This window comes from Daktulosphaira vitifoliae, unplaced genomic scaffold, assembly GCF_025091365.1.
Source record: "Daktulosphaira vitifoliae isolate Bord-2020 unplaced genomic scaffold, ASM2509136v1 Scaffold_1, whole genome shotgun sequence".
NCBI lineage: Eukaryota > Metazoa > Arthropoda > Insecta > Hemiptera > Phylloxeridae > Daktulosphaira > Daktulosphaira vitifoliae.
In genome coordinates, this window is record NW_026099572.1 from 19,644,874 (window position 1) to 19,658,592 (window position 13,719).

At 24.5% G+C, this 13,719-nt stretch overlaps 1 protein-coding gene and 1 long non-coding RNA gene across 2 annotated transcripts; both read left to right on the forward strand.

Moving 5' to 3' along the window:
* The first annotated feature begins 4,686 nt into the window (after positions 1-4,686).
* LOC126907580 (uncharacterized) lies at positions 4,687-11,972 on the forward strand. The gene is made up of 12 exons (XM_050688991.1): positions 4,687-4,973; positions 6,735-6,877; positions 7,033-7,323; positions 7,388-7,567; positions 7,645-7,876; positions 8,535-8,562; positions 9,368-9,549; positions 9,728-9,870; positions 10,046-10,336; positions 10,409-10,588; positions 11,100-11,358; positions 11,415-11,972. Exons 1-12 carry the CDS (start codon positions 4,831-4,833, stop codon positions 11,464-11,466), a joined length of 2,124 nt encoding a protein of 707 aa, XP_050544948.1. The 5' UTR covers positions 4,687-4,830; the 3' UTR covers positions 11,467-11,972.
* Positions 8,870-9,318, forward strand: LOC126896558 (uncharacterized). Its single transcript, XR_007701871.1, has 2 exons — positions 8,870-9,175; positions 9,247-9,318. It is a non-coding gene; the product is annotated as an uncharacterized LOC126896558 (long non-coding RNA).
* Positions 11,973-13,719: the final 1,747 nt, after the last annotated feature.

The following is a 13,719-nucleotide window of genomic DNA, read 5'->3' on the forward strand; positions in this document are numbered from 1 at the left end:
TCACCCCACTGTGCTGGGTTTTTTACTTTAAAGTGCTATAACTTTTTAAAAAATGTATAGATCAATACAATTTTTTCATGAGAAGTAGTATTTATATACATCTTTCATTGGATATACTTTTTTTTTAAATCAAACTATTTCCCTATATATGGGGGGGCTTCAAATATAAAAAATGCATATAGAAAGTAGAACTTTTTCAACTTAACTTTTGAAAGTGTTCCGGAAGGTCTGACACTTTTATATATATCTTAAATTAAAGCTAATGTAATATACTTTAATTTGAAAAAAAAAAATTTGACCTCTGGACTTGTCTTCGTGGTGAAAGTTGACATCAAAGTTAATAAAAAATTACGATTTTTGTAAAATAATTTTTTTTTATATTTTTAACTTAATAATGCTCTAACTTTTTCAAAAATGAACATATCAATATAATTTTTTTTTATATAGATGCTTGATGTCTTTACTTATCATTTGGTATATTTTTTTTGTAAATCTGACACTTAACCTGCCCACAGGGGGGGATTTAAAATGACAACTTTTTCACAAAAAATTAACTTTTTCAACTTAACTTTTGAAAATGTTCCGGAAGGTCTGACACTTTTATATATATCTTAAATTAAAGCTAATGTAATATACTTTAATTTGAAAAAAAAAAATTGACCTTTGGACTCTTCACGGCGAAAATGGCTACCGAATGCTATTTTCGTGTGAAAATTCTTGATTTTATTATTTATATAATATTTAACTTTATAATGCTATATTTTATTGAAAAGTTTATGGATCCACACAATTTTTTTATGAGAAATAATATTTTTTAATAAACCCTTTTTCATTCGACATACTTTATCTTAATCGAGATATTAATAAGGAACCAGCAGATCAAGTAGCTTTTGGAATAAAACACCAATTTTTATTAAATTAAACACTATCTAAAGATTTGCATCGAAGCGTTTATTTTTGATAGTGATTTTAATCACTGTCAGATATCATTATGCTTGATCCAACTATGCCACGTCACCACTGTGCCGCGACCCCCCTGTGCTGGGTATTTTATTATTACTATTTAATAAAAAATGATTAATTACATATAAAAAATTTTTTTTTGAAATTATTTCTTATTTTGATTTTTAATATGTTAAAAATAATGAAAATGACATATTTAACCTATTTTTTTAATTCTTTAAAGTTGATTTTTGTGAGGTTTATAGTAAAAAAAAGTTGAATTTGTTATTGTAACTTTTAGTTTAACTTGCAAGTTTGAAATTGACATCATTAAATAGAAATTTTTATGATAACTGAAAAAATGTTNTAAAAAAAAATCTTATCTCAAATAAATATGAATCGTGTATCTTTGCAATTATGTAATTAAATAAAACGGGACTCTAATTTAACAAACTCGCATTCAGATAGTGTTATTTTATTTTATCATAACTAATTACCGGTAGTTGAAATGTTGTGTCTCGCGAGTTAATTGATAGTTTATGTTATGGTGATAGGTGGCTAAGAGGTTTTTTCAAAAAATAATTTACTTTACCTATGCCAGTACTTTGCTATATACTATTCAGTAGACTCTCCATTTACCAGCTGTCATATTCTATTTTGTTCGAGCTCTCATATGTGATAATTCTATTTCAATGTTCTCTTTGGGTTCATAAATAATATACCGAATTTGAAACAGGACAGATAGGTCACGCAGCAGTGATGACGATGTTGACAGTTATTAAATGAAGCTTATACTTTTCTTCAAAATATGATGCATTTAATGTGTACATGTTAACACAGTGAAATAACAGAATTCAGTAACTAAAAATTAATACACTATATAAGGCCATAAGTAATACAGTCATAAACATTAATTTCAATTATAATAAAACTTCTATAAACTCAACATCCAAAATAGTTTAATATATTTCTTGCACATCACTATTATTATAAGTAATTTATAAGATTTACTCTGTGTTTAAAGTAAGAATTGATAATATTAAAAGAAGAGCATAGAAATTATATGAAACTGAGATGTTTATTTATATTATATATTTTATTATGTTTTTTTTATATTTGACCGAACTTTTAACACGGTTATCTAATATTTTAAACTTTAAAATTTGAATCCTCATACAAACAATTATGCATACATATTAAATAACGGATTTTAAGATCAAGCAAACAAAAATACTTGTAATACGACTTCATTAAAATTTAATGTATCGTAACATTAAAATATTTTATAACCGATCAACTTATATTATTATTTTTTGATGTGGCTGCTTTTTCAAGGTTTATTTTAATTAAATTTTTTTAGTATAGGTAATACAAAAATATATTTTTAATATATAACAAGTAATTATAGTTAAATATTATTGGATTAATTTGAATACAATTTATCGATATAAAAAAAATTGTGAAATTTGCTTTAGCTTTTACGTGAACATTAATTGTAGATAATACCAAAAAAAGATGCTGATTAAAATGTTCTTATACATTGCTTTAATATTTAATTAGATAAAAAGTTAAGACGTTTAATTAAAAATAAGATGTTAATATTTTATTTATATTACATGTACATTATATGTGTTAGTTTTAATTTGACATGAAATTAAAGGATGCAGTTTTTTGGGAATATTATTGAAAATTAAAAAGAAAAAAATATGAATATAGTGTTTTGAACCCCTCTCTCCCTTTCATTATTTTATTTATTGTTTGAAATTTCAAGATATGTATGTCATTAGCGAGATAAATGTCTGGAATTTCGGAATAAAATATTTTTAATAATCTATCAAGTTTTAAAGAGATATTTTAATATAAATTGAAAACTTATAATGTAAAAATCTAATGTAACTGTTTTATAACAGTTATATTTTTTAGGGACAATTTTTTTTATAACGGCGATTGAATGGAATTTTTCCAGAATAGAGCGATAATAATTTCAGTTAGATACAATTTTCGATCTTCTGATATATTATTGAATATAAAACTATATTAATCAGTTTATATTCAAATTCACAGACACAAAAAAAAAAAAACCCAGCACAGGGGGGTCGCGGCACAGTGGTGACGTGGCATAGTTGGATCAAGTATAATGATATCTGACAGTGATTAAAATCACTATCAAAAATAAACGCTTCCATGCAAATCTTTAGATAGTGTTTAATTTAAAAAAAATTGGTGTTTTATTCCAAAAGCTACTTGATCTGCTGGTTCCTTATTAATATCTCGATTAAGATAAAGTATGTCGAATGAAAAAGGGTTTATTAAAAAATATTATTTCTCATAAAAAAATTGTGTGGATCCATAAACTTTTCAATAAGATATAGCATTATAAAGTTAAATATTATATAAATAATAAAATCGAGAATTTTCACACGAAAATAGCATTCGGTAGCCATTTTCGCCGTGAAGACAAGTCCAGAGGTCAAATTTTTTTTTTTCAAATTAAAGTATATTACATTAGCTTTAATTTAAGATATATATAAAAGTGTCAGACTTTCCGGAACACTTTCAAAATTTAAGTTGAAAAAGTTCTACTTTCTACATGCATTTTTTAGATTTGAACCCCCCTCGTATATAGGGAAATGGTCCGATTTAAAAAAAAGTATGTCAAATGAAAGATGTATTTAAATACTAATTCTTATGAAAAATTGTATTGATCCATACATTTTTTAAAAAGTTATAGCATTTTAAAGTAAAAAATGTAAAATATAAAATCGAGAAAATTTACACAAAAATAGCATTCGTTAGCCATTTTGACCATAAAGACAAGTTAAGAGGTCAATTTTTATTTTTTTAAATTAAAGTATATCACATTAGCTTTAATTTAAGATATATTTAAAAGTGTCAGACTTTCCGGAACATTTTCAAAAGTTAAGTTGAAAAAGTAAATTTTTTGTGAAAAAATTGTCATTTTAAATCCCTCCCTGTGGGCAGATAAAGGGTCAAATTTACAAAAAAAAATATACCAAATGATAGGTAATTACATCAAGTATCTATAAAAAAAAAATATATATATATTGATATGTTCATTTTTGAAAAAGTTACGACAGTATTTAGTAAAAGAAATTTAAGAAATTTCGAAAATTAGCGATTTTTAAATTTGTAATTTTTTTGGAGGTTTCCCCCATTTACGGGGAACGAGGGAAATTTTTTCAATTTTGAAGGGTAATGTCTTCGACTAGATACGATTTGTGATCTTTTGACGTATCGTAAAAGAAATCCGTTCGGTGAGAGGTGAGTAAAAGTGGTAACAGACATAAAAAAAAAAAATAAAATAAACACATATTAGTAAAACCAATACCTTCTCAGCTTCGCATCGAAGCTAAAAAAATGAGACATAGAAAAACCAATACCTTTTCAGCTATAAACCTATGTATACAAAATACATACAAAATTACACATAAAAAGTATTTTAAAACTTTGGTTACTATAATTTTGTACAGCTTAAGTTAAAATTGTTATTTTTACAAAATTAATAAATCTAGTTTTAAAAATTATTTTAATACTATTTTTTTTTTATATTTTAGAACTGTCAATGATTTTCGTTATATTATGAGAAAATAAATATTAAGTTATTTGTTTCTGTATATTAGATAAATATTGATAGCTTTTTATCAATGACACGTCTTGAAATTTCCTTAATTAGATATAAAAAATATTTTTGTTAAGAAGTTCAATGTTTAACCAATATCAAATGCCAATACTTATCTACTAGTAAATTTATGAATGTGATTTCTTATTCAGTTGAATTTTTTTTTAATTTTGTTACACTAGTCAAACATTTCAACTTCAGAAATTCGTGTCCAACAAAAATTTTGAAAATTAAGTTGAAAAATAAATATGTTTTTTGTTATTTTAAAAACATCTGCTCTGTTACTGTTATTGAGCAATGCGGCTTTTTCATTGAGCCCTAGAAATGTAATCTGTTCTGTTGTCAGCCCGAACTCAAAAAAAGGACCAGTAACTTTTTATCTAAATACAAAGTAAAGTATAACAATACTAATCTTTAAATTTTATAAATAATTTATTTTATTATGGTCATAAAATTAAAAATTATTTTTGTAACCAAACTTTAATATAAGAAGCACATTTATTTTTAATCTAATTTAAATTTATTGAGTTTAAGTATTTTATCTAATTCAACAACTAGAATCGAACCAAAAAACCAGAACCCGTAAAAAACAAAACCTAATAAAAGTAAGATTTCGGTTCCAATCATTTTAATTATATTGAATTTCATTAAAAAATTATAAATTTTAGTATAAGTTATTAATTTTTAAAGATATTTAAAATTAGTCTAGTGGTGATAAATGTCATTTAAATAACCAAATATGATAAGGATTACATTTTTGAAGGCGATTTGTAACATTAACTATTATCTCCAACTACTATTATTTAGGGTGTTCAATAATTAAAGAAACGGATTTCTATTGTTCTCATTGTTTATAACAATTGACCTGTTTCCTTAACTACTGAAAACTATGTATAATGCGAATTTCTAAATACATACAAGTGATTTTTTTATCGTTTGTCCTCAATTTTTCTTAAATATTAAAACTATGTTAAGAAAATTTTTTATGGTATTTATAATTAAATATAGTTTTTGATGGATCAGTTATTAATTCCTTTTTTAATTTATCTTTTGTACCTTATAAGGTGTGTTAACTTGATTTTTTCAAATGTCCTTCACATATTTTTAAATGTTTTTAATAAAAAATGACCTAATTAATAAAATGGCTGGTTGATAACAACTTTTAGACCAATACTTCGAAATTAATTAATATTTTTATACTAAGGCAGGAGAAGTGTTACGACTGAGAATGATAAAATTTGTCCAAAGGTTGTTAACTAATTGTTGTCTTAATTAAATCATTTTTATTTTATAAGCTAGTTAAATAAGGCTCGTGTTTTGGCCTTATTTGTTTTCTTATAAGAAAACAATAGTATCGAACAATTTATCAATGGTATAATAATTATATCATTGATTAATCAATTATAAGGGTTACTATAACATTTATATTTACTCTTTAAAACCACTGATGATTACATTGACTATAATACACTGTATCAAAATTTAAATTCTATTGTGAATTTAGCACTATCACATTCATATGTAATCACTGATACATACACATTATATTCTTTGGGGCATTTTTTTGAAAAAAGTTTTATGTTAATTTTAAGATAATGTTTTCAAAATGAAAAGTTAATTTAAATTAAATTGATTCTCATTTAAATGTCTTATGAAATTGTTATTAATTATCGTCAGATATTTATACTTGTCCTAACTATGCCATATCTCTTCTGTACTAGTTTTTTAAAATACTTAATTTTTTCATCCTCACTACCTGAGGTGTATTCTTTTTTTAAGATAGCAACTATATTTTTAAAAAACCATAAGCAACCTAATTTTTTTAACACCACAATTAAATTTTGCAAGAATCTGAATTGGAACACTCCTTATTATTTTATTAAGGTTCTAGTCCCTGACTTAAATAATATGTTTATGAATCAATTATGAACATTTTTATTTTCCGTGTATAAAAATTTTTGTTTAAGATCAAAAATTTAAAAAAATCTTGACTCTTTATACTTTTTTTTTAAATATAAGATACAAATTAGATTAAAAAGTTATCAGCTTTAGTTCAAATATATTTTTAGCTTCACATCTTTGGTATTTTATAGGTTCATTAATTTCTTGCAAAATAAAATTGCTAAAATAAATTTAACTACAATTATTTCAGGAATATCAAACATTTTGAAATTAAAGCAGATGCTGATTCAATTAAAAATGCTCCTTTCACCGATCGTTCTGACACTCTTAAGATTGTTATTCACGGATTTGGATCAAATCCGCAAGAAAAAAATATTGAAGTTTTGCGTAATGGTACAACAAAAATAACAATATTATTTTACAACTCTAAACTATTATAAATTATGTTGAAATATCGATAATGTTAAAAATTATATTGTATTATCAATGCTACTACTTAAAAAAAGTTTTTATACGGAAAATTGTTTAAATTAGTGTTAAACTTTCAGCATATTTAAATGGAACTATCGATCGAAATGTGTTGATGGTAGATTACTCTCCAACTATAGGTAATGTGTCCGATGCAGTTATGGTTGAATATCAGATTGATTATGTAAAAGCTGTAAGATGTGCTTTGCCAGTAGCAGCTAAAGCAATAGCTAATATGGCTGAAATGACATTAAATACAATACCAGGAATAAAAAAAATACATTTAATTGGCCACAGTTTAGGAGGTCAAATAAGTGGAGAAGTCGGTACTTTAATGCAAAAAAAAGGGAAAATAATCGATAGAATATCTGGTTTGAAATTCTCATTTTCAATTAAATAATAATTATTTCTACAGTAATAACATTTTTATTCTAGCTTTGGATCCAGCTGAACCATTATTTAAATTAGGTCCAAAACTAAGTCCTCAAAGCGCAGGTTTCGTCGATGTCTACCACACAAATATTGCTAATAAAGGATATACCACAACTTTAGGGACTGTAGATTATTATATTAATAACGCCTATAAGCAACCTGGTTGCATACATTACAAAAACGGTAGGTTGAATATAATATATCACATTTATTGTTATTTGTTATTAAATTATATGTACTTATCTTGTTTAAATTTACAGAAGACGAAATTTTGAGCTGTTCACACGGATCAGCACCTTACTATTTTGCTAAATCTATAAATGATAACGAAATAATAACTACTCAATGTAATGATATAAAAGATATCATTACTAAAAGTTATTTAATTTTAAAAAAAATTGACGATTTTAGCGATAACAATTTGAGTAGCACATGTCAAAGAAAAGCAAGAGTAGAAACTGGTGTAGTCTTTGGTGAACACGTATCTAGAGAGTAAGAAACTATAATTAAAATTTATCAGTCGGAATCAGTCATTTTATTTTAACAACTAATATATAATAAATTATTGTTATTTTTGCAGTGTAACAGGAACATACTTTTTATCTATGTCCGAAATTCCCTCAAGTGATTAAGAAGCAAACATTAATATTGCAGCGTAAACAGCAATATTAAAATTTGAATTTTGAATATTATTTTTTTAAATAATGTAATTCATTTTCTGAGAATTTTAATTCGTAATATTTATTTGTCATGTATTATGTAAGGGTCATTACATCGTTAGAATGATCAAATAAACTTTTACCAACTAAAATTTTTTTTTATTCAATGATACAAACATTAAGATACTTTTATTTTCAATACAAAGCTGTTTTTTATAAAAACTAAATATTTATATTAACTACCAATGTATCAAGTTACTCGAATTAACGTTCCACATATTTTTTTGTGTATTTAGATATTTTCTGTATTATTTTATAAACAGAAATTTAGAAATATGTTTGTTTCTACAAAGAAAAATAAAGGTGACACCCCTGTAAGTTAATTAAGGAATAATTTAAAAAAATAAATAATAACTGATATATAAAAAAATTTGTATAACTAAAAAAAACGAAACTTTTTTTAAATGTTATATTTATTTTGCATGTTATAGAGTGGTTCACGATAAAGAAAATTCCACTGTATAAATAGCAGAAAAAAAATACAATTAATTTTACAAATCAAGAAAAATTTGAAGATTATCTTCTCTTAATATCTCTTCATTAAATTATTTATTTTATGCGAAATTTTTGGAACTGTATATATTCATTTGTTAAACCATCTAAAGCAATAATAGTTTTATTAAGAGGTATTAAGTCAATTAATCATTTGATTATTTAGCTTGGAAGAAACCTAAATTTACCTCAGCTTTACGTCAAAACTAAAATGTATTAAATTAGTATATGAATTATATAACATACAAGAACACTTATGTTTACTTGTAAAAAATAAGTTAACAATTTTTCATTATAATAATTGATTAAAATATGAAAGGAATCAAGATCACAGTTCTATTTTTATCACTGCATTTGAAATCTATATCTAAATGTGAAATATAAAAAAAAAAGGTAGAAACAAATTTAGGCGCAATCAGTTTATTACAACTGTCTCAAGGTCAATTGAACTTTGATCGAGTAACTGTAAACAAACAACATGCGATTCTAATAAGGTTATGATGAAAAATGAGTTGTAACAATCGACACGTTTTTATAATTTTTAAGTAATTGCTTAACTTATTATCGGTCATTACGTTTTGTGAGTTTTTAAAATTGACTATTAAGTGAAGTTAATATTTAAACATTAACAAATAGATTTTTATTTTTTAGTCTAACGTAAAAAGAAGATATAAAAAATTACGAACAATTCAACCGTTAAAGTTTAAAGGAAATTTTTTTAGGTATTCAACTATTTTTTTGTAGTTTTTTTTATCCTTATTCTGTTTTATAGTGTTTTATTAATAATATAAACGCCAAAAAATTGTTGAAAAAAAAAATGTTTATAATTATTAAATTATCAGCTCTGTTGTTGCTTATAAATAATAATGTAGCATTGTCATTCAATCCAAAAGATGTGATTTGTTCTATAGTAACATCAAATTCTGAACCTGTGTTATTCTTTTTAAATACAAAGTAAAGTATTATAAAATTTGATTATAGTTTTAATTATTTTAAAATATTGCAATTTATTATTAATATATGTAATACATTGATGGATACTCAATTTGAAAAATAATAAATGTTTAGAATGAGTATTGTCGTTAAAATGATATGCCTATTTTTATTAAAAAGACGATTAAATAAATTTTAGGAAAATTAAAAACGTAGAAATAAAAACGGATGTCGAATCAATTAAAAAAGCTCCATTTACCGATCGCTCTGATTCTCTTAAAATTATCATTCATGGATTTGGTTCCAGTCACCAAGTGCCGAACATAGATATATTGCGCAAAGGTACAAAATAAAATCAAATCTATTTAATTGTCTTGATTTAAACGAGGCTAAGAAAACTTATTGCCTTCTTTCTATAACATACTAAACTCTTATAATATTTCTATACATAAAAATTCATAAGCATTATAAATAAATTGAATAAATAAATTTAGATATAGTAATTTTAAACTTTCAGCCTATTTAAACGGAACTGTCGATCGAAATGTATTGATGGTTGATTATTCTAAAATTATTGGTAACGTATCTGATTCAAACATAATTGATTACGGAATAGATTACATACACGCTGCCAAATGTCATTCATCAATTGTATCTAAAGCTGTCGTTAATATAATAAACACAATATTAAGTTCCAGATCAGACATAAAAAAAATACATTTAATTGGTCATAGCTTGGGTGGTCAAATAAGCGGTGAAGTAGGCAACATGATTCAAGAAAAGGGCAATAAAATTGATAGAATATCAGGTTTGATAATTTTATTAATATTAATTAATAATAATTTATTGATTTGAGAGTAATTATTTATTATTGACTTAGCACTGGATCCAGCTGAACCGTTTTTCAAGTTAAGTTCTAGAATCTCTGCTCAAAGTGCAAATTTTGTAGATGTCTACCACACAAATATTGCTGATAAAGGGTTTACCAAACCAATTGGTACTGTAGACTTTTACGTAAACAATGGAGTTATTCAACCAGGCTGTGTTAACAATAAATCTAGTGAGCTAAAAATGTATATATTAGTTTTTTATATTTGCAAGTTTTTGTGTAGGAAAAGTTATTTCATAAACAAATTTCAGGGGACAAATATATTGTTTTTATTATTTCAATTATTCAATTTTACCAATTATTGTTTAATGTTTATTTATAGCTATATTCATAAATTATATTTAATAAAATTGAAAACGGTTTTACTTATTATGGTATGTTATTAATATTACTAACACGTTTTCCTGTCTGAATATTATTAATTGAAATTTTATTTAAATAAACAAATATATATTTTATATTATAAATTTGTTAATTAAACTCGTTTACAGAGTTAACCCACTGAAGGAAAAATTTTAAGGGGTCAAATTCTAGGTGAAAATTTCTATTTTTTGGTTTCCTCACAAAGTAATTTAGTTTTACAAAGCTTTTCGCAATGGCAAATTTACACATTCCCACAAAGAAAATTTATTACTAATAGTTGTATCATAATTTAAATTATTTCTTTTTATTTGTGAAACAGAAAAAGAATCTTTGGAATGTTCTCATGGAGCAGCTCTCTTATATTTTGCTAAATCTATCAATGACGACAAAATTAAGTCAAGTCAGTGTAATGATATAAAGGAAATAGTTGAAAAAAACACCAAAGTATTATTTAAAATTGATGATAATAATAATAATGATTTGAGCAATACTTGTTTACAAAAATCAAAACTTTCTGTCTTAAATATATTCAATATGTTTAAAAATAACGAAATTTTTGGAGAGCACGTTTCACGAAAGTAATAATCAATATTGTTGAATTTATATTTTAAATTAATAATTTATATATTTCCAGGACATCGGGTGTATACTTTTTATCAATGTTGGAAATCCCATCGTTAGATTGATGTATAAATTACTACTCATGACACAATTACATTATCACAACTTTAACTAAATACCAAATTATTAGATTCTATCATTTTTAATTTAACTATTATAATTTATTTTTGTTAAAAAAGTAAAATAAATTTATACTTGACGAATTATTTATATAGATTACATGTATAAAGATACAGATGAACTATATTTCTACATATAATGTATTAATGTTTAATCTTTTTAAAATGATAAAAACAGATAATCTTCATGATTTTTCATTAATTTATAAAACAATTATCTATTAACATAAACTTTTATTTCAATTCAAATATGCTGTTGTAGTGCTAAGAGATCATCGATTGGGGTTCTTATTTTAAATGTTTTATATTATTATGTATTATTCAATAGATAATTGAAAGGCTCGATGCTATGCCGAGAGAGTATTTATTTTACTATGATGTATTTTTATTTTTTTTTATTTCCGTCGCCACTTTTTCTCTCATCAGACCGAATTCTTTCAACGATACGTCATGTTAGGGGTTTGTTTAATAGTTGAGGATCTTGGTCAAAACCAAGAATCGGAAGCTACCCGACGTCTGCCCAAATATCGTCCCTATCTCCTTAAATGAGTTTTAATTGCCTGAAGGAGACACAGGCAATCGTGTACCTTAGTTACAGGGGATAGATTATTAAATAAAATTAGACTATTGTTTTATGTCAACGACAAAGTAAGGTTATATTTAGATGTTCAGTAAATATAAGTTATATGTAATGTACAATACGTCTGACCTGAATCCTAGTACAGTTGGTTAGTAGGTATATCCAAGTGAGACGGAGTTGGTTGGCTATGATGACAATTGGCGATAGACGGGTCGTTGAATAAAACAAGTAAAGTTATAAATAATATAAATAAGACGAAAGTAATAATATTGAAAATTATGTCTATAACGGCCACTCAAACACAACTGCCCTTTGTTAGTTCGACAATATAATATAAATAATAAAATAAATATTGCGTCCTTTAAACACATGTTAAATTAAAGCGTATGTTACGTACTATAAATAAAAAAAATTTGTCCTTACTACTTATCTTTTATGTGCTATTGAACGCCCAAATCGACCGAAAAAAAGAAGTTAATTTTGCTTTTGGAATAATCTACCAATTTCTTAAAATTAAACACTAACTACAGATTTACATCGAAGCGTTTCTTATGATAGTGATTTTAATCATTGTAAGATATCAGCTATACTTATCTCAACTATACCATATTGTTTATGGCATTTATGGCAGTTTTTACATTTATATTTTAAAACTATATTATTGTACTAAAAACATTTTATATAATTTGTTTATGTAATTGGTATGACATTTAAGTGTTGAAATTACTTTATTTTTATTATTTTAATCATTGCATTTAATTCATACATTATGTATACAGAGACGGTTTAAATGTTCATAATTTAAGCTATGAAATTAGCTAATGCATTGTCTCTTATGTTATAAAAAATGTATAATACAACATTGTTATGCTAACACTTTTATATTACAGTTAAGTTTTAAATAAATGTGCGTAAACATAAATAATTTAACATAATAGTTATTTTTACATTTAATAATATCATTAAAATTTTTTAAATTTATCATAAAATATGTCAAATCAATGATATTTAATAACCTTCTATCGATAATCATGAAGGTGTTTTAAATCAAGGAGGTGTTCTTTTAGGCTTGTTTTCATTAACATACAGTTATTATCATAACGGAATTTTAAGTTTTCTAGAAAACAACGTTAATATTTGTATGTAATTATTTATTACTAAATCTGTATTAAACTGTTTCATCTATAAGAAAATTGGTCATTCAAAAATAAACTTCAAACTAGTACATTCGTGTTTTGTATGTAATGTACTTGCATAACAAGTAACTTTCAAAGTAAGTTTGAGAACAATTTCAAAATTTTTGATGTCGACATTTTCATAAAGTAGGTAACAACATTTAATTTTAAGCTGTTGTGATTTTTGCATTATGCAATATATATACATTATACATTTATTATTATTAAAATAAAGACGTCAGAGGCCATTGTCGTGATTACGTGTATTTCAAGTATATATCACAATAAAATAGCTAATTAAATTAGGTTAACTAAGTGAGTTTATCACTAGCACATAAGTTACAAACATAAGATATTATATTAAGTCAAATAATTCGGTAGCCTTGAAGAATTTTATCATCTTTCGTACAGAGTTATGGTCTTGTTTTAGAGATTGGGCGAGGT

Bases quoted from the DNA above. Each gene is read 5' to 3' on its own strand.
- LOC126907580 (XM_050688991.1), top strand. From the start codon at position 4,831: ATGTTTTTTGTTATTTTAAAAACATCTGCTCTGTTACTGTTATTGAGC. The intron at 6,878-7,032 runs GTACAACAAAAA...TTAAACTTTCAG, and splicing joins TATTGAAGTTTTGCGTAATG to CATATTTAAATGGAACTATC. The intron at 8,563-9,367 runs GTATAAATAGCA...TCTGTTTTATAG, and splicing joins ACGATAAAGAAAATTCCACT to TGTTTTATTAATAATATAAA.